Raw genomic sequence first — 20,942 nt, forward strand, 5'->3', positions numbered from 1 at the left:
GGTGAAAAATGCTTACCTCAACTGTACCGTTTTTCTAATATCAGAGTTCTCAGAAAGTTTTGCTTTCCTTTTTTATTTCTATCCAACTAATTCTTTAATCTTGTCCAACATACCACTTCCTTTCCTGTGAAAAAGTAGATCTTCTCCAACACTGACTAAATTTCACCCTTTCTGGTAGATGTACAGGAAAACTTACAAAAATAACTAAAATGGTGTCCCTTGCTCCCCACATTCTTTTCAGCATTCTTCATTAGAGTTTACAGAGACACTTATTGATGGATAATTAAGCTGTATGTGCATTTATTGTGCATTTTTAAATAAATGAGAGATGCGCTCTGCATCTCACCCTCACTCCTCTCAAGTACAGAGAATGCAAGTACCCAGAAAAACAACATGGGTTTCTCACCTTTTTTTCCCTGCAGTAAAAAGTAAGATAGCACCACTGTGTAAACAACCCACATGAAGGGTGTACCACTGAACCCAATCTTGGAGGGGAATAAAAGCCCATACCACCATTACAGATCTCTATCACAGAGAACAGATGTATGCACTGCATGTCATTCCAAACCAGTGTGCAAATAAGACCTCTAGAATCATCAAGGGATATATCCTTATCTGTATCACCAGAATGAAGAGGCAGCTTTTGCCTCCTTGTTAAAGTTCCCTGCTCAAGTGATGGATAAAGTAACTTAGAGAAAAACAAAACTGAAAATTTAAGGTAACCACAGACTATCAGTCAAAGTGCTCTGCACAGGTATCAGAAAAGCCATCTCTGAACAAGGTAATGCAGGAAGTTCCCTAATGAGTCAAAGAGTTCTCCAGCCAAGTGCACTTAAATAACCTCCCTTTTCAGCTGTGTTACACATTTGAACAATAGGGCTTCAACTAATTCCTTTTGGCAGACCTTACACTGCCACCACTGTACCACGGTGCTGCATGCACAGCCCACCTGGCTTCTGCACAGCCATGCCATGGACAACCATCTGCAGTCTCAGGCTCAACTCACCACACGCTAATGACACACTGTGATGCAGAGGGTGCTTAAACTGCACCAAGGGGGTCCCTGTGTGCAAAGCTGCCTTTGGACAAGTGTTCAGTTGTCACCTGAATCCTCTCTCAGGGGAGTCCCTCTAATACACTGAGCAGCAGGACCTAGGGGTGCTCACCACCACAGAGCAGCTGCCAGCTGGGAGCCAGCTAACTGCAAAGGGAAAGCACCTCTTGGAAAAGGCTCACAAGTTGTTTGTGGGGAAAATGACTACTTGATCTGTCAGAGAAGCACCTCTGCACCATGAGCCCAAAAGGGCCTCTGATGCATACATTTTGGGCATGCTGCTGGACATGCGACTTTCAGGGACGGAAGTTCAGTGTCCCCAGCTTTGCAGTCTGAGCCCTTCCTACCTCCCAAAGGTAAATTGGGCCTTTCTGGAGAAATAACTGCTTCCTTCTCATTCCCCTGGGTTCAGATGGTTCTCAGTGCCCAGCTCTGGGCTCACATAACACTCCCTGTCAGACACAAGCCCTGTTTATTACGCCTGAAATGCTGAACTCCAACGCCTCTACCTCTCCCCCTCTCTCCTTTAGGAGGTGAGAGCCCACATTCATGGACAAACAGTTCCTCTTACAGATTTTCCAGATGGCATTTCCCCCTCCCAATGCACACATGCTCCCACCGCAAATAATGAAACCGAAGCCCTCAGAACTGCTGGGACAAAAGAGATACTGTTTGACTACCAAACATTGGGGTCCTTTCTAAAGTGCCAGAAAGGGAAAATTAAATAAAGGGGCAAAGATAAGCAGCAGTAATACACAGTAACTACAATGCATAGCAGAAATAGCTTTTTTTTTAATAAAAAATTATCATCATTCATACCAGCATCCCCTCTTTGACCAGCATGGAGTCCATGTAAAACCCACAGATAATTTGCATCACTATCAAAGTTACTAAGATAGAAACAAAAACATATCACATGGGAGTCAGGCACAGACTGAGGTGGTAGCTGCATTTACAGCGTTAAGGTTGGATAACATTAAATGTCCTATATAAGATTATTATTTTTTTTTCTTTTAAGGTATGAGAGAGATATCCACAGAAACACCGTGGTCAAATAAAACAGTTCTCTCTTTCTCTCTCAGGTCCCAATTTTTCTCCTCACACCCCACAGATGCTGTGAAGGCAGATTATTATTACAGCTTCAACACACATGAAATGGACGTGATGCTCACAGTACATAACCAAGTGAGCACAAGCTGTTAGTGCAACACTACAGGAAAAATGAGATCACTGGTTTGACAAACAGCAGGACTGGAAGTGGGAGGAGTATTCCCATAACATGCATGATCAGGGAAACTATTCCTGGGAAATCAGTTCCTGTAGTCACTTGGCAAAGAGTTTGAAAAAGAAACTGCAAAGGTCCCTGTATTGAGAAAGGCATGGCAATAGCTGAAGGTCCAGAAGATTCCACCCAGGGGAAACACCAAGGAAGTGCAGTTCATTTAGACTGTATCCAAGCAGCAGTCAAGAGGGAACTTAGTCACAGCGTACAAACACCTAGGGAAAGAAGTTTCAGAGAGCAGATGGTTCTTTAAAAGAAACAAAGGCTATAATGAGATCTCATCTATGTGTAACTGGAAGCTAAAGGAGGCCAGACTGCAAATAAAGCTGACAATTAACAGTAACCATAAGTAAACGCCCACCTCTAAATCAAAACTAGCATTTTTCAGACATGCTGCTGCTCAAGTAGGAGTTGCAGGGTTGATGCAGAGTAACCTATTGAGACTGTGGACCTTGGATATACAGAAGTTCAAAAAAATCTTCTCATAGTCTGGTATGAATTTAGTTTTCTCATACAGGGCAATGCCTTCAGGCACATGGGGTGATTCTGGGGGTGTCCTCTACAGGGCCAGGAACTGGACTTGGTGATCCTGATGGGTCCCTTCCAACTCAGAGAGAGTTCTACAATTCTATGACTTTAACACTGCAGATGGTGACAAGGATTGACTGCTACCTTTCCACATAAAAATCGATACAAATACAGACCACTCCCACTAAATGGCTTTCTCCTCATTTCCTAAACAAAAGAAAAAAATTATGCAGAAAAAAAGTTGCAGGAATATGCTCTAAAAAATTACCAGTAGGGCTTTGACAGCAACTTTTGAAAGCACAAGTGAATTTCTTCGTTCATTTCTGTTTTCTTTAAAGTCAGGGCAGCAGAGATTCCCATTTTCATTGTTCACATTACACTGATTCAGTGTTTGAACAAAAACAGACAGTAGCAGGACAGTGCACCTCTCTATATATAGAAAATAAATTAGGATATGTAATATAACCTAATATAAATAATAAAACTCTTATGACTCACATATACACATGTATATTAAATGTGTGCATACATATGGATACAAATAAAATGCATGAAGACCAACCTCAAGCCCAGAGGTGCCTCTGTGCAGAGGCAGCACATGACACTGATTACCAAATGTGTGCATACATAGGGATACAAATAAAACACATGAAGAACGAACCTGAGCCTCAAGCCCAGAGGTGCCTCTGTGCAGAGGCAGCACATGACACTGATTACTGCTTGTGAACTCCACACCTAAGCAAGGGTTTTTCATAGCCCTGCCTGAGATAAGGGATGGATTTACTGTAGAAGGGAGAAAAGTGGGAGCCATGGTGTAGGGGGTTTTGTTTGGTTTGTTTGGGTTTCTTATTTGTTTGTGTTTTTCTTTTTCAAACCATGTAGGGAGATGGACTTGAAGTTTAAAAGTTGAAAAAGAAAATTCAAGTTTTAAAAGCACATTACAGAAAATCATAACCTCAGCAGTAAAAAACCCAGAAACAATGCAGGTTACAGTCTGGGGCCAGCCCATTTTGGCACAACTAGGAGTAAAACACAAACACATCATTTCAGCAATCACTCTGTCAAACCTTCAGCCAAGACAAGCCTCTTCAAATCCAAAAGTAACTTCAAAGCATTCCTGAGCAGGAAAGCATTAACAGGAGGGGCAGGTGGGAACCCAGACTAGCCTCAACAGCAGAGCCCTCCGGGGACTGGGAAAGGAATGCACCCAGCAACCTGGGCACAATTTGAGGAGACACAGCATCCAATCACTGGCCAGCTGTCCACTGTCTCTGCCCTGCCAGGCTCACTAAGTGAAAAACACCAGAAAAATCGAACACACACCCACCAAAACACACCCTCAGCACCTGAACTGATCTCAGAGGATGAAGAGCCCCACACAGATGCTGCAGGCTCTGCCTTCACATTCCTGCTACACACCAGCCCCCCAGCATTACCTGCACTCAGCTGTCACCCATGCATCTCACATGTCCAAAACAAGGGACAGACACAATCTCAAAGTTTGTGCCCACAGCTAACAAGATCAAGCATGGGAGGGCAGGGAAAGAGCCTACACTCTTGAGCCTGTTAGTCACAAGAATAACATAGTGTCTGCTGAAACTTGGGTCTTGCCTTGCTCCTGGCTGTCTGACCCACAGCCCTCCCTTTCTAAAAGGCTGCAAACTGGAAAATTGAAGACAAACCTGCACCAAGCACAACAGAAAATCAGGCTTCTTTCTCTATTTCTTTACAGCTGTCAGAAATGAAGCTGTGCCTCAAAAGGCTGCAATGAGATCTCCCTTACCCACCTGCCCTATTCCCAGTCTGCCCTCCCAGCTTCTTCATGTCGTTCCAAGAGCATTTTCCACTCCACAGCTACCCATTGTCCTTCTCCACAGCCACTCTGCAGTTGTTTCAAAAAGCCCAGGTATCAAAACTAGAAAGCAGAAACCTGGTGGGAGAGAGGTGGTAGTGCAGCTGGTGTGGACAGCTCGTACACAGGACACAGCCTCCTTTTTCATGCTGCAGCCTGTAGCCGTCCCCAGGTCATATGCCTTATTCACCACTCCAGGCAAACAAAAGTGATCAACCAGCTGCAAGCAGGCAGGTCAAGCCTGTCAATCTGTCTCCCTCTAGTATCTTTAAAGTTTATGCAAAACTGAATCTAAGAATAGATTCTCGTCATGAGAAGAAACCAAACAATGCATTAAATGCCAGATGTCTTGTACACATGTGCTTTAAAAGTGACACCTTCAGAGAGCCCACACTAGCAACAGGCTGCAAGCGTTCAAAAAAGTTGTTCTGTACAAAGCTGGGGAAATGGCCTCAATACAGTGAAGTCAAAACAGCAAGTGGGGAAAGCCAGTGTTTGGACCTTGACTTTATGGACACTTAAATGTGCGCTCACATTGAATTTAACAGGATTTCTTGGAAAAGTTAAACCCAGACTCATGAGTTTTCTAAGTTTTACAGTTCTAGCTCTTTTTAGAAAAACTTTATCTAAAATTTACAATTACAGGAATAGGTCAATTCAGCAGTTTCAGAAATTACAGTAATGGCCAAGCAGTGGCCAGCAAAACAGCTCACAGCAGAAATTACTCATTCCCCTGCAGGAGTGGGCAGGGAAATGGAATCAGAGCAACAAATCACTCCACCATAATGGCTGAAATGAAACATTAAATAACATTTTCAATAAGGTGGTAGAAGACTTAGGGGGGGAACGACACCAAAAGATGGAAACAGACACCAAAAGGCTTAAACCTTGAAGATCATGTGCTGAACAAGGCCAGCCTTTTTCTCAGCCTCCCTGCATGCTGAAGCTCAAAAACCAGGCAAAAATCGTGAAAACACTACAAGAGCTCACTAATTTGCCCACTGGGATGGGTACTTGGAGAATCCAAATTTTTTGGACATTCATACATGTCTCAGCTCCTGCCACTCCATAAAACCCCTCCCAGCTCCCCAGCAGCAGAGGATTATGCTGGAGCATAAGGACCTTCCCCTCCACTCTCTTACTTTGTGGTCCCCAAAAGGACACTGCTGCTCCCAGTATCTGTGCCCTTACTCCACCAAGGGGACTGGTCTTCACTGGAATTGTCAGGAGCACTGTGTACCCTCACTGTCTAATAACAGAGATGCTTTCAATCCCCAGCGTCATGCCCTACAGTACTGCCATCCACAAAATCCTCTCTTCCTGCTCTCACAAATTCAAGGAATGAAAAATCATCAGGGTGATGACTTTGAATATCTATCAGACAGCCAGGTTCACTCTACTATTGCAGTATCTTTAAGTATTCACTGTTTTGAAGTCAATAGGTGCAGAAAGGTCATGAGCATGATTCTGGGGTTAGGATCAAATAAAATCCCAAACACCAAGAACAAATCCTCCTCCTCCTCCTCCTCCTCTCTTATGAAACACTCTGCAGAGCGAACATAAGATGAAGTGTTTTCCATTCATTTTCTATTTTTAAACCCACTTGTTAATGTTTCTTGGCTTTTTAAAACATCACTTGACTACAGCTCTATTACAGTAGTCTCAGCAGTATGAATTTTTTCAGGAATTTTCCCCAAAGGAAATTCCCCTCACTTTTAGCCTAATTTGAAGCTTCCCCCTATAAGCTTCCAGAAAAGCTTACTTCCAGAAAAGCTTGGTCCTTGTTTTCCCTTCCACAATTAATATCTCCTGTATGTGTTAATTTTAAAATATTCCTATAAAACAGCTAGGAAATAGAAAAACAGAAAACTTTCTGAAGATTATGTTTCCCAATCATTTCCAAAAATCCTGTCCCACACTGAAAAATCCTTCTCACAGGTTTTATTAGTTGTCCTCTTGTCAAATCTCTAAAAGATTTCATCTTGTTCCAACAGAGCACTTTGGACTACAAAACTGTCAGCCTTTGAAGACCTGTCTGGTAGATCTTCACAAACAGTTTAGCTGGTCAATGCTTAGCCAAAAGCACTAATCTCTCTCCCTTGTCTTCTAATGCAGCTTAACACTCCACTTCTTTGTACTGTAAAGCTAATGGTGATGACAAACAAATTTTTAGGAGTCAAAGTCTGGCATTGCTATTATTCCTTATAGTCACCAGATATTCATGGTCTTGCTCCTCCACCAACCACTTCACACCAGAACAAGAAGGTTGGATCTCCTCCTCCCACCATTCTTGCCTTTCCCCTTTTTCCCTTCCAGATGTTTAGAACTGCTGAATTCCAGTTAGCTGTTAAAAATGTTATGGGTTTTTATCAATTTCTATGCATCACCATTTTCCACAGCCACGGTTCCACCAGGAGCATTTAATTACTGCATTATCACAACGAATGAACGTGGGCTCAGTGTGTTGTACCTTCATTAAAGTTGTCATCAGTCGAGATGTGGGTCAAGGGAGACTGGGGTCGGGAGTCCCCACAGAGGGAATAGCTGTGCTCAGCCTGGATGAGGGGCGCTGGGGATGCCGGGGACAGTTCCACCTCCATGATTTCATTCTTCTCAGACAAGAAGGGATCATTCAACAGCTGGCCTAGGACATCAGGTGAAAATTCATCCAGGAACTCTGTGAAGTGCTGTGGAGACAAAAAGGCAGGGGAAAGTTTATCTCCTCTCCTGTCTGTCATGCCAAGCACAGGAGGGAACGGATGAGAACAATTCCATGTGTCACTGGTCATCTGTGCCAGTCAGCAGCAGGATCTACCACCCTGTATAACAACCTCCTCCTCCAATCACTGCTTCAAGCTGAAGAGCTACAGCTAGAACAAAAGTCCTCTCAGAGGCATACATTACAACAGAAGAGCCTGTCATTAAACTGCAACAAAAATGGAAAATGGAAGCATGGTACTCATGTCCTGAAGCAGTTTCCTCCTGCCACACCAAAGGTACTCACTACTGTGCACTATAGTGGGAAAAATAGGAAAGCACATTTCCCTCAGACAGAGTGAAAGATCCTGCAGGACCTGTCACCAGAACATGTTATGTATGGAATAGACTATAGGGGGTTAATGTTCACTGAAGCACAGAAGAAAAATGAAACACATTCCAGCACAGACTGACACCACATATGACTGTTTTAGCTGTGCAGAACATTCCGTGTGCTCCAGGAAAACAGGTCCATGCACATCCACAGCCAAGAAATTAACACGGTTGCTATAAAACAGGTTTCCTGGTTGATTTATGTATCTATTTTACAAGTAGCATTCCACCTAGAGCCCATATCCAGCTTCTAGGCCCCAGAGCTAAAGCTCCTGACAGCCAGTACTAATTACTACTTTGTCTAGTGTCTTGCACTGAATTCATTACACCAGCAGCACAAGTTAGATCTGTATGTAGCAGAGTAATTCCACACTTGTGTATTATTCAAAATGAGCACAAACCAAACCTTGCAATCTATTTCCTCCAAACTCCAATGCAGCTCCCATCAAAAGCCAAAAACTTTGTCTCTTCATCTTCTTTCCAGTGTCAGAAAACTACACCTTTGACAGATGAAAAATCTGCACTGCAACAAATCATTCCTGTTCATCTCATTCACACAATTCTATTTTTGTATAAAAATCCTTGCACAGTGAATTGTAATGAGATTTTCTGAACAATGAGCAATTATCTACCATCTTATATAGGAATCTTTGTCAGCTGAGGCACGATGCTATAAAAGTCTAAGTTTGTTTGATCTGTTTAGTTTTTGCAAGCAGTATTGATCTTGGCTCTTCATCATGCTCTCTCCTGCAGAAACAAACACTGAAATTCAAGATTCAGCTTCCTGTAGGCTAAATTAAGAATTAAACAAGTCAATATTGTACAGACCCTCAAGGGAAGCAGGGTGCTCACCCTCACACACTCACATTTCACAGCTCCAGCAGCACCTGTGGCCTTGAAGCCTCATGCTGAAAACCCTGAGCACAGGTGGCTCTCACAGAGTTCCTGGATGTTCAAGCACCTCTTCCAAATGCTAACTGTGCCTTTTTTCAAAATCAGTAAGTCTTGAATCAATGCTGACCGACAATGAGGAAAAGAAAATATTGACTGAATACAAGGTAATAAACAGAGGACCACAGCTGCTATGCTGAAATAACAAACTAGCTCAAGAAAAGCCTTTACAAATGGCAAAACAGATTTGTAGCCTCGTATTTACTTACTGTAAATCATAACACTAATAAACTCTTAGAGGACTCTGCAAGAGGGTCATGACCACCTTAGAAAGCCTTGTTTATTTTAATTTTGATACCCAAGGACTCAGTAGCACTTCACAACCAGGTGCTTCCCAACAAGGATAAAAGTATAAGCTGCAACACCCCACTATGCAAAGAAAAAAGAAAAAGGATGCACAAGAGTAGTTGAACATCCTGGTACATCAATAAAGACACTGAATAAAACAGTGTGGGCAGCCATTAATGTATAAACAAGGCACAGAAATACTTCCCATCCATGAAAGAAGTCTAGGATGAACCTATAAAAAAGCAGTACCTTTCTTAGGGACAATGCTTTTCCCCCCAGTCTGCACATTTCTTTTCATTTGGAGCAATGGCAAGAGTAAATTGTATTTGTTTACATCTTTTCCTAAAGCTAGACCATTTCCTTCTATCTAATTCTTGCATGCATTACTCTGACTGATGAGTAGCAGATACTGGAATATGGCTGCTACAGTATTTGTACCATGGGTTCCACAAGCAGCTGCTTTACCACCAGCATCATCCAATTTCAGGATGTCATCCTTGAAAATATCATACCTATGTGTTGACTTAGTCTGACTATTTAGATGTTATAACTTAACAGACTCAGCTTAAAGAAACAGGGTCACAGGCTACTCAGCTATTTTTGGCAAATTCACAAATAAAGAATTTCATTAGCCTTCTGTCTACCAGTTTTGATAAGAAATAAAAGCTTATCAAGTGTTATTTTACTTTTCCATTTGACTGAAGTGAGACCCATCAGATTTTTTTTTTTTTTTTCCTTTCTGAATGGGGAATTTTACTAAAACCACTTCAGGAAAAGCAAAGGAGGAAACAAACATTCAACTTCAGAAAACCAGAGAGAAAGAGGACCTCAGGTGGGGAAGGATGTTCAACACATTTGTCAATATTTGTGCTTTCTCCTTTTCACATGCAGCTGCAAAGCAGCAAGCTGTGAGCAATAATAGAATATGCATTTATAACAGAATTATCTGAGAGTAAATAAATGGTGGTTTCTAAAATGATTTTCTAGTTTCATTATAAGTATCAAGTTTATTTTTAATGATCTCTGATGTAACATTGTACACTGGCCAATAGAGACTGCCACAGGTCAGACTGTGCAGCTGCTGAACTCAGCAAACAGACAATGTTAGAGATCTGGATGTCTCTGATTTAAAAAATCACGGGCTCCTAGATTTACAGCAATTTTTCAGATGTTATACACTTCTCTACTACAGTGAATGCTTAAAGCTAGATCACTTTTTGTCCCAAATAAAACAACTGTCTCATTGAACATGGCTCAGTTTGCTTAGAGAAGTAAAGAAGAAAAGGCATCTGAGCAGCAGCTAATGCAAAACCACCCGGGGGCAGCCAGACCTCCAGCTCCCCAAAACTTCCACCTACACCTAAGCTGCTCCTTCTGTCTTTTCAATGCACATTCTCCCACTGCCAACCCCCCTCCTCCTCCTCCTCCCCTCTCTGCTTCCACATGCACCTCAGCAGCCGTCCTTCCATAGCTGGAAAGCCCCAGAATAACTCCCAATTTTGACACAGTAGCAACCAGCCCTGTGCTCAGGAACAGGAAAGGGCAATTTGGGAAGGAAACTGAGACCTTGACCCTTAGAACCTGTACATAAATTTGCTTGCAAAAGAAAGACTAGCTTTCAGCTAGCTAGGCGTCTTTCACTCAGAGAGTTCACCCTTACAAAAATTTAAAAAAATTTAAAAGCTTGCACTGAGATTCTGCCTTTTTTTCTTCTTCTTTTCCCTTTTTGTTGTTGATACCTCTGTAGACAGCTCAGCTGCCAGATTCCTGCTATCGTCACACCCCACTGGCAGCCCCAGAACTAATTGCAGACATGTGTTAGTACAAGGAGTCTGTTTGAATTATTAAACTGTTCTCACCACATAGCAGAGAGATGTGTTCAGCTAGGATTTTAACCTCTGTAAAAAGTCAGGGATTTAGGACAGATGTAACCTTATCTTCCACCTCCCCTTCCCCCAGAACCCTGAAAAGAGAAAACAACAGCAGCACTCCTGTTTACACACAGAAAGCAAATGGCAGCCCTGAGGAGTTTCAGCACTCATCTGGCTGGACATTGGCTCATGCCTACACCCTGGGTGTTTTTGGGGAGCACAAACACCTCCAGCCACGCCGTTGCAGCAAGCAAACAGAGGAAAGCTCTCACATCCGGGTGCACAGGGGATTTTTGGACAGCTCTTGGAAAGTAGCATTTGGCTGCACACCAGCTGTGCCGAGGGCTGCAGCTCTGCACAGCATCTGCCTGTTCCTGCCACACAAAGGCCCTTTTCTCCAGCTGCCTCAGGGACCAGGGTTTTTTTTATTTCTTGTCTGATCAAATGAAGGTCTGTGAAGCAAAACACCCAGGTTTTGCTAGGTGTATGGCAGTGCTGGCTTCTCCAACAGCTGACCTGAAGCCAGATGAGAGCAGCACTAGCCCAGTTGGTCGTCTAAAGACGATGTTACCATGCCTAAAAATTAATCTTCAGAAAACTGGCCTTGTAAGAACTCATTAAAAAAGGAATGCAAAGAAGTCAAGAGCCCAGAATGATACTTCTCAATTATATTTAAATTTTAAAACAAGTAGCAGGCTTTGCTGAGCCTGGAAAATGCACTGTATCAGCTGTAAGTCCCACACACCAGTTGTAGCATCACAATCCCACCTTTTCCAGCAGAGCCATGCCAGAGGGGAGCTGCAGTGACAGCACCTTTTGCACACTGCAGAATAAGCTCAGCAGACCAGGGCAAGGCAGCCATGCCAGAGCTAAAACCACTCACAAATTCAAGACATTATCCTCCTGGGAGTTAGTGGCTCCCTCCAGGCTCACCCCAAAGTCTCCCCATCCTGAAGGGATCCATCACCCCTCCACAGGAGGAACTGTCAGGTACACAACAGGCACTCATTAAAAAAAAAAAAAATCTCACCATCCACCTGTAGGTACAAACAACCTGGGTTTTATGTCTTTATTATACTGCAAAATCATTTAATGTCTACTCAGTAACTATACTGAAACTCCCTCATTTGTGGGAGAATATGAAGAGTAACACAAAACTGGTATTTGAAACCAGCAATAAGATCCACTGTAAGAGCAGACACAATTGTTTGGACTCTCACACCAGCATTTACTCACTTTAAGCACTAAAAAAATGTAGACAGATTTAAAAAAATCCACTAAGTGAATAACATACAGGTTGTGTCATCAGCAAAACAAATGCCAGGAAATTCAGAGCTAATAGATTTACATGGTAATTAAATCTGCACATCTTCCCAACTTGCTTGGGTTACACAGTTGGAAATGCTGAAGTTCATGCTGAGCAAATCTTATAATCCACCCCATTATGTACACATGTATGCACACATTTCCATTGCAAACACTCAAATATTTCCACCCCACAACCAGCAAAGCAGACATGCATTTTTTTAACTTATCAGGGGGATTTTCCAAGAAACACACTTACTCCTTTGCCCATCTTCCAAAATATTCTTTCACTTTTCTCTTTAACAAACTCCACCAAAAATAGTATTTTGTATTTAAAAAGATAACTAAAATCTAATGAAACACTAAAATAGACAGATCTAAATATGGGTTAAAAGAAAGAAAATAAAAATGAAAGAAAGACAGACAGAAAGACAGAACCCCTTGTGCAGCAGAGGCAAGGGTGAGAAACAACCCTCAAGTCCACTGTCTGCAAGAGGAGAAAAGAATGCTATTGCTCCTTCCTAGCCCAAGCCTCTTGGGAGACATGCCAAATAGGAAAATCCTTCTCACAATCCCCTGCCCTTCTCCCAGTGCATAGCTCTTGGATCCAGCCTAACTGTTCAAGAGGCTGGGTACATGTTTTGCTATTTCCCACCCCCTTCCCAAAAAGCCAAAGCTAGAGGAGTGAGTCACTGGGGCAAGAGCAGTGAGTCAGTGAGCTGGAAACCCTTCAAAAAGGCTGCCCCCATGTTAGTCCCTGACTGAGACCTCAAAGTACATTATTAATTCTGTGTTGCAAGTAAGCATTTGGATTAAGCTCTCAGGTCAGATGTAGCTGTTCTTTTCTCTCAGCTCTTCCCCCTCCTCCCCACTCCCCTATGCCTTGTTTTTTGGGGTTTTTTTTACCAGTTTGAGCAGCAGAAGCACAGAACACTGAACCTCTCCATTATTGTCCCCACGCCGTTCCCCTCACCCAGTGAGCAGCAGGGTCACAGTTCCTTGCCCCCAGTGACTGCAGAGGCTGCAGGACAGGCCTGACTGACCCATCTGCATCTCACAGACCTCCAAGCCACCAAGAGTAGGGGCAAGCCTCTCCTTGCCACCTCCAGTCAGCATGGCTCACACCACACAGGGAGGGGAGCTCAGCTTCCAAAACTTAGTCACTGGGGTCTCCAATGATTTTTAGCACCCACATAAGAACCTAAAGAGACCAGTTATGTATTAAGAGCTGTGTGTAGAGAAGAAAAGTATGTTTGATTGGCTTGCTTGTTTTGGTTTGGTTTGTTTTTGTTATTTTTTCCCCATGCTCCAGCCATGCAGTGCCAGTCATAAATATTTGCCGTGAGATAATATTAATCTGCTTGGTTACACCCCAGCTACACCTCCAGGCTCTATAGAAGGAACTTGGATTTACTGCAAGTTTTACATCAAACTAGTATCTTCTGTGTAACTCACAGGGTCAAGCCAAAACGTAAACAGTGAAGAAAGTTTTCAGATTGTATACAAAATTTACATTTCAATGGTGGGCATTTATGGCCCTCTTTGCTGCCCAAGAGCTCAGCAGCAGGGATAACACATTTTGCTCTTGCACAGCTGCTTCAACTTCCAGCCATTTTTAAAAGGACATGGTTGCTCCAGCTCCTTCTTGACAAGAGACAGATTTTCACAATATAGGAGAGTTTTACACCACTTGGGCACACTGCACTTGGCTTCATTTAACATCTTCCCTCAACATGGAAATGGGAGGGGATGAAAGCGAAGAAAATACATCTCGGGCCTCCTGCAACAGCATCCCTTTTTGATGGGTACAGATGACCCCTTTGCAAAGGGCACAGCCAGCACAGTTCCTGTATTTTAAACAAAATCCACTAGTCTTGCATGCATCTCAGAGATCACAGAATATCTCAAGTTGGAAAGAACCCATAAAGATCATCAAGTCCAACTCCCAGCTGACTTCAGAATTATAATAGGAAGTAGGAAAAGATAACCACTGATACTGCTAGAAAACCTCAGAAAAATCATAATTTCACATCTAGCTTCCCATTAGTGCAGGGGACTTCCTGCAGAACACAGATGCTTTCCAGTTCAGATGTTTCAGATGTTAAAGTGTTCTCAACAGCCTCCTCCCTGAGGACCAAATTAGTATCTTTCAAAGGAGGAGCTTTCACCAGTCTGACTGGTGTAGGTAGGAAACAACTTCTGCTCTATCAGCAGTGCTTGCCAGTCCTGACTGCCAAGACACATGACATTTAAAATAAAAATACTTATTTTCTCCTTCAAAAGTGTTTCTTCTTTAATGGCTGCAAAGTTTAAATGGCAGGGTTCCAGCTTGCAGGAGCCATCATTCTTTCTTTTCCTAATGCTGGCTGCAAACCTACACACCACCCATCAAAATCGTGCCCTTTAATTAAAGCTGTCTGATATTGCAAAATGAGTAAGGCTTTATGATCAGTATTGGCAGCTTAAGGAGAGATTGGGCATTTTATTTCACAAAAGAGTTAGTAATCTTTGCTTTACAGGTTTATAGAACTGGTTGGGGAGTGTTCTGATGCATTGTTTGTTTGTTTTTAAGAATAGAAGCTGAGGCTTGAAAAGACACAAATTTAAGCTCCTCGATGTTTATTTAGGCACTCTTCAGTTTTGAAGAGTCAGACTATCAAGTGCCTAAATGCAGACACCCTGAGCTGATTATGGAAAACATTAATTAGCTTTCATAAAGACTACCAAAAATTCATACATATAATGGTTGAAATTGCAGCTGTGTGTATAGTTTTAAAAAGAAAAAAAACACACCACACACATATAACCCTTTCTTGAACTCAAGAAACAGGTGCTTGAGCACAGTGGAGGGAGAATAAAAAACAGAGTGGTTCTGTGAAACAAATATAAAGAAATCAACAGGCCCTATTGCCCTACCTAGGAGGATGAAGTGCCCAACCCTTGCAGAGCTCAAGGATCAGCAGCCTTTGGCTAGCAATGACCTGAGCTGCCACAGGGTTTAGACCCTGCCCAGCAGGACCTGTGTCTATCACACAGATATCTGCTATCAGGGCAGAAGGAGGAACACACTGGCAGGACTTTGTGTTCAGTGCTGCTGTCACTGAAGGTTACGCATTATGTACCATGCACTAAAAAAGCTGGTTGTGTGTCTAATACTCTTGCAGTGTGTGATCTCACCACACAGTCAAACAAACTGAAGAACAGCTGAAGAGCACCTTTCCAAACAAGTCCTCTACCCTGCTTTCAGTAGAAACATCCAGGGGTTTGATGTGACATACCTCTCACCCTTCCCCTGAGCTTGCACTAAGCCCAGACACCACGGATGCACACAGAGCTAGGACTTCATCAACAGCAGGTATCGTCACAGACTTCCCATCCCTGACTGACAAAACATTGCCAGTTTGCAACTTTGCATCATGTTTAATATCACACCTGCTACTGCCCCAGCAAGGTAATGAAGAACAGTGTGACAGTGATAATGACAACACCAAGAGCATCCCTACCCTATACCTTAAAAAGAACATGGTTTTTGAAGCCATGACACTGGAGCTGCTTCAGATGAGCCAGCCCTACCAAATGCATCCACAGCAAAAAGCCTTGCATTTTAAAGCCACCCCCAGCGGTCCTCTGTAGCATGAGATGGATACTTCAGGACACCCACGTTGCACTTGTACAGCATTAACTCTGCAGAAATTCACACAGGAACCCAAAGAAATGGTTTTGGCACCTCATTTTGTATGGACCAGTACTTCCATTAGCACTGGTACTTTGGGACCCTTCCTCTGAGGGAAGACACATTTCATTTTATGTCAAAACAAGAGTGTGGGTGGGTCACTTGCCTTTTACTCGTCAAAGGCAGACAAAGTTTGTTTTGAAGCCCTGCTGAAATCTGCAGAAAGGAAAAAAAAAAGGAGACAGGATATGAAAAAGATCAAATAAATATACACTTACAATCATGTGTCTGGAAAAATCATTTTAAGATACCCCACACTTGAGAGCTGGTATTCCAATTTCCTATGACAAGCTTTTTGTCCCAGCGCCAGTAAACATTACTTCACTCAGTTTTATAAAAAATAAATAAATAAACCATGAGAGGCACTGGACTAGGGTTCAGGACCCAAGATAGCAGTAGATGGAAACATCTGCACCTAAGACCAGGTCTTAAACAAAAACAAACTTCTGTGCTTATTATTCCTCTCTGCTTCCTTCCAGAGATGCAGGGACTTGCGGAACAGGTTATCTAGCAAGAGGTATGGTGGATCTCTCTCATGAGTCCTGGGAATACAGGGGAGACTTTCAAACCAGTGCTGCCATCATTTGTCTGTGACCTGACACTTCAGCCTGTTTTTTAGCCTTCTCCCACTCAGAGCACCCCTCTCCTCCATCTCTAGCTCCTCTCTGTACTTTCCATTTCAAGGCCTTTGCCCCCAAGCAGGTGAAAGAGAGGCCAAGCTACTCATCCATCCCCTTGCAGGACATAAAGAAGAGCAGCAGAACTGGGAATGAAGCTGCAAACTTGCAGGCAAAGACTCTAGAGGAGCAGAGCCAGAAAAGCAAGGGAACAGAAGGAAAACAACAGGAAGAGTCAAAGTCACAGCACCTGGAAAGGGATAAAGTAAACCAGTGACAGATAAGCAGCATATTAAGATTGTGCCAGAACTTCCTCCATCCCCAGCTGTGTATTTTTGCCAAGTGTCATTGACTTTTGTGCACTGCCATTTAAATCTCAGTGCATTACAGAGTTTACTCTCGTGACTGCTCTGGACTGTCTTTTACTTGTTCCTCCTCTCTTATTTGTTCCTCCCCACCTGAAAGGCAAAACCACTGCCATCTCACCATGGCAGGTGAAGAGAAAACCACACAGGGAAAACAAACCTGCTTACCACGGGAACATAAATATTATATATTTGAGCTACTGAGAGAAAGGAAAAATTACTGAGAATTAACATAAATCAGAATCTAGAAAACAAGAAAGAGTTAACAGAAAATGCAGTTCAGATGGAGAAACATTGCTTCTGAGTTTGTCAGGATCCAGAAGAATGTTAATTATAGATCAGGCCACTGCTTGGCTGCAGTTATTGAGGGGAGAAAAAAGAAGATCAAAATGTTTAATTGAATATTCCTGGGAGGGGGCGGTTCTGAATTACTGTTTTTTATATAAGACCAGATGATACAGCCATCCCACAGGATGGTAATGAAATGACTTTTATTCCAACAATAATGGAAGAGAATATAAAAACAGCTACTCAAAGTTGGCCATTTTAATTAGTAGATCTAGAAAACTTCCATCTGAAAAGTCTAAATAGAGCTTCTAAGGAGCTCTTGAAACTATTTTCAATAGGAGACAATATTAATGGACTGTAAGAAATAATACAAAAATATTCAAATGTAAACAAGGCAACCAAAGTAACAGCAAGTTAACCTACCTTTCATTTCTGATGAAAGAAAGAAATGGAAAAGAGAAGAGAGTAGTGAAGAGCCCAAGAACTTCCAAAAGGAAGAGAAATCTAATTTATGCTTATAATTCCACAATAACTGATAATCAAGCTTCTTAAATTTTCTCTCATTCTGAAATAATATTACAAGCTTAATACCCTTTGTAGCGTAAGGCTTGGTGCTCTACAAAGTAAGCCAGAGTGAGATGAAGTCAACAGGCCCCATTCAGTGTAACAAGGAAATCAGAAATCTCCAGATGTGAAACACAAATGAGCTGATTGTCCCACACATTTCCAGTGGGTTCCCACAGGGATCAGTTCTTGGCCCCAGACTCTAATACTGTGACCTGAGAGGAAAAGCACCACTGCTGAAAGTTGCAGATAATGCAGTATCAGCAGGGGCAGCAAGTCACAAAAAGGTCAAGTCACCAAGCCAAAACACAGAGAACTTCGTAAGCAGCCATTAACAAGAGACATGTCTTAAGTAAAGCTGAAGATTAAAAAAAAAAAATCTTATGTTGTAAACCAAAGGCTCCAAGTCACACTTGGGCAATGACAATGAGAAGCCAAGGCCGCAGGACCCAGGGACATGGCTGAAGAAACATCTGTGGGACAGGTACCACAAGCACTGAGTCCTAGGGAGGAATTACTGCAGATGTGTGCTCATGCCCCAAATGCAGGAGGCCCCTGTTGTATTTCAGGTTCAGCCCGCAGCCAGTGCTGGGGTTTCACTCAGTTCCAGGTGCAGCCAAGCACTGGGAACTCTTGCATGGCCATCCCATGCTGTGAGGCCAGCACCCAAAGAACAGCTGGGAGATATTGCAGAATTTTTTGCCTTTTTTATTTATTTAGGACTTCTTTTGTTTGTTTCTTAAATGAGAAACTTATTTTGTATTTAAAAGAAGTGTGCCTGTAAAGCTCAATCCCCAGCTACAGCTCTGTACTGCAGCCTCATGCCAATCACACAACCTGCTGCACAAGTCTGTGTTCCCTGCAAAACCAGAGTTTGGGGACTTCAGAAGACAGAGAGGTGTGAAGCACAAATTTCTCTGTGCTCATGGTGCATGCAGCTGCTACTGGCCACAGTCAGGCTCTACTCCTATGTTACCAAATTTAAAAAAAAAGGAAGTTGAACAACTGGAGAAAGTTCAGAGAATCACAAGAATTACTACAGAAAGAGAAATCTTGCCTCAAAAGCTAATAAGAAAAGAAGAAACTAATGTATTCAGCTTATCAAAGAGGAAACAAATGCAGGACATGAATGTTCCTAAGTAATGAAACGGAATAAGACTTCAGAGGATGGCTCGACCAGCTTGCAGCTAAGTTTACCATCTGGAGCCAGATCTATTCACTGTAGTTCACAATATTAAAAAAAGGGAGAACAATCAATCATGAAGGAACAGTGTGAATTCCTCGACCCAAGCCATTCTTAATTGAAGAGTAGAGGTTGCCCTAAAAAGATATGCAGGAATTCAAACAATCTGGGGAAGTTTTATAGCCTTTGATTTACATAAGGTTAAAATAATTCATCATAATTGTTTCCTTTGACCCTCTGGCAGCCAAACAAGGCTGTTTACTAGAATGGCAGCGTGTTCTGGAGAAACTGACGCAAAGCCAGAGCTGGGAAACCTGCTGATGCGACTTTGCATACCTGTATTCCAGATAACCTGATATCCTTATCAGGAAGGCAGCTGGGGAACACAGTTCAAGAAGGCAGGTTTGAGACCAAAGGTTGTTCATGTCAGACACAACGCCCCGCTCACAAGCCTGCTCCAAACACAGCGCTCTGCAAACTCCAAGTGGCCAGCACATCCCACAGCACTAGCCCACTGAAAGCCTTTTCCCTTGTTTATTTTTAAGGCTGGGTTCTCCAGCTCTGCTGCACAAGTGAGTCAGCTTTCCTCTCCACACCAGAGGGTTGGTGAGGGCTGCACACATGTCCCAGCTAGCTGGGAGAGGGAGCCCCTACCACGTGCCATCACTGCAAGAGCCCCACCTCAACAGCAAGCTGGGAGAGGGTCTCAGAGGAGGAAAGATTTGGCAAGCTTGCATTGGACTTCTCTGTCAAAGAGACTGAAATGCAAACACACACATGCAAACTACCCCCTATATTTCTGAAACTAATTTGTTCCTCAGGATCGGAGTGGCAGCTGCAGCCACACCACACCACACCACAAGCAAGTGGTTGTGACAAACTGCAAGGATTCACAAGCACAGAGCACTGTTATAATTTTCAGAGTCCACATTTGATTTCCGCATCCAATAGATGGCCAGTTTCAGCGCTGACAGGAGATTCCCCATGAGCCCATGCGAGAGGAATGCTGAAGTGCATGGGGAAATTAAAAGGGAGCTTCCACGTTAATGGATTTGCTTCAAAAGAAGTAATTTAGCAGCTGCTCACTTCAAAGTCTTTTTTAAGTCTTCTAGTTAGTAAAGCTGCATGTGTCTGTGCATCTCTTTCAGGGCCTATCATCCTTTCCAAGTGCAAGTTTGCAGCAGCAGAAGCCTGTCCATAGCAGAGAAATCAAAGGCAAGTAACTTTATTCTTACTTTAAATCTGACAAAGAGCACAAACACAAGTGTGTAATGTGCAACCCAATTCAAACACAGCAAGAACAAGGTTACTTGTGCTCTTATTTTACATTAGACATAAGCTTTTTTAAAAAAAAAGGTTTTTAAAGCTTTTTTAGTTTGATAAAGAAAAGCTTTAAAAGCAACCAGCTGACAGAATGAAAGGAGAGGGAGCATTTAAGGAAAGGATGAGTTTGATCCCGTTTTAAAGATTAATTACAATATTAATGCCAGCAGAAGATGCTCCAGCCAACACCTCCAGCCAGCACACACACACACAGAGCCCTGCGCAGCATCTTCCCCATCCACATCTCCCAAACCCTAATGCACAAACAAAGCGGCACTGAAATTTAATTAATTGGATATATTGAGCAAGTGAGCGAGCTGTGCAGCGTGGAAGATGCCTCTCCTGAGGCTGCAGAAAGAGCCTGCCAGCGTCCTGGGGACAGAGACGGCGCAGGGAAGTATCAGACATTGCATAATGCACAGGCACACGTCATTGCTCATTCCTGCTATCCCGGCCAGCGCCAGCTCAGACCCCTGCCAGCCACGGCCACGATCTATTCCAGCTATTCAGAGGCGGCTGGGTGCCCAAATGGGGGAGCAGAGAGAGGAGGCCCAGCCTGGGGGTGTGCCTGGGGATGGACATGGGACCTGTCCCAGCACCCAGCCAGTGCCTCCAGGGGCCCCTCAGCCCCTGCTTGTGCAACCATTA

The 20,942-nt window shown here is 43.0% G+C and overlaps 1 protein-coding gene across 2 annotated transcripts in view; it reads right to left on the reverse strand.

Moving 5' to 3' along the window:
- Positions 1-20,942, reverse strand: part of CREB3L2 (cAMP responsive element binding protein 3 like 2) — a 70,875-nt gene that overhangs the window by 24,339 nt on the left and 25,594 nt on the right. For both annotated transcript variants that reach the window (XM_039707982.1, XM_039707981.1), the window contains exon 2: positions 7,187-7,403. In XM_039707982.1, the coding sequence (XP_039563916.1) occupies positions 7,187-7,403 (217 nt within the window). The remainder of the gene's footprint in view (positions 1-7,186; positions 7,404-20,942) is intronic.

This window comes from Passer montanus, unplaced genomic scaffold (genome assembly GCF_014805655.1).
Source record: "Passer montanus isolate IOZ18808 unplaced genomic scaffold, ASM1480565v1 scaffold20, whole genome shotgun sequence".
NCBI classification, from domain to species: Eukaryota; Metazoa; Chordata; class Aves; order Passeriformes; family Passeridae; genus Passer; species Passer montanus.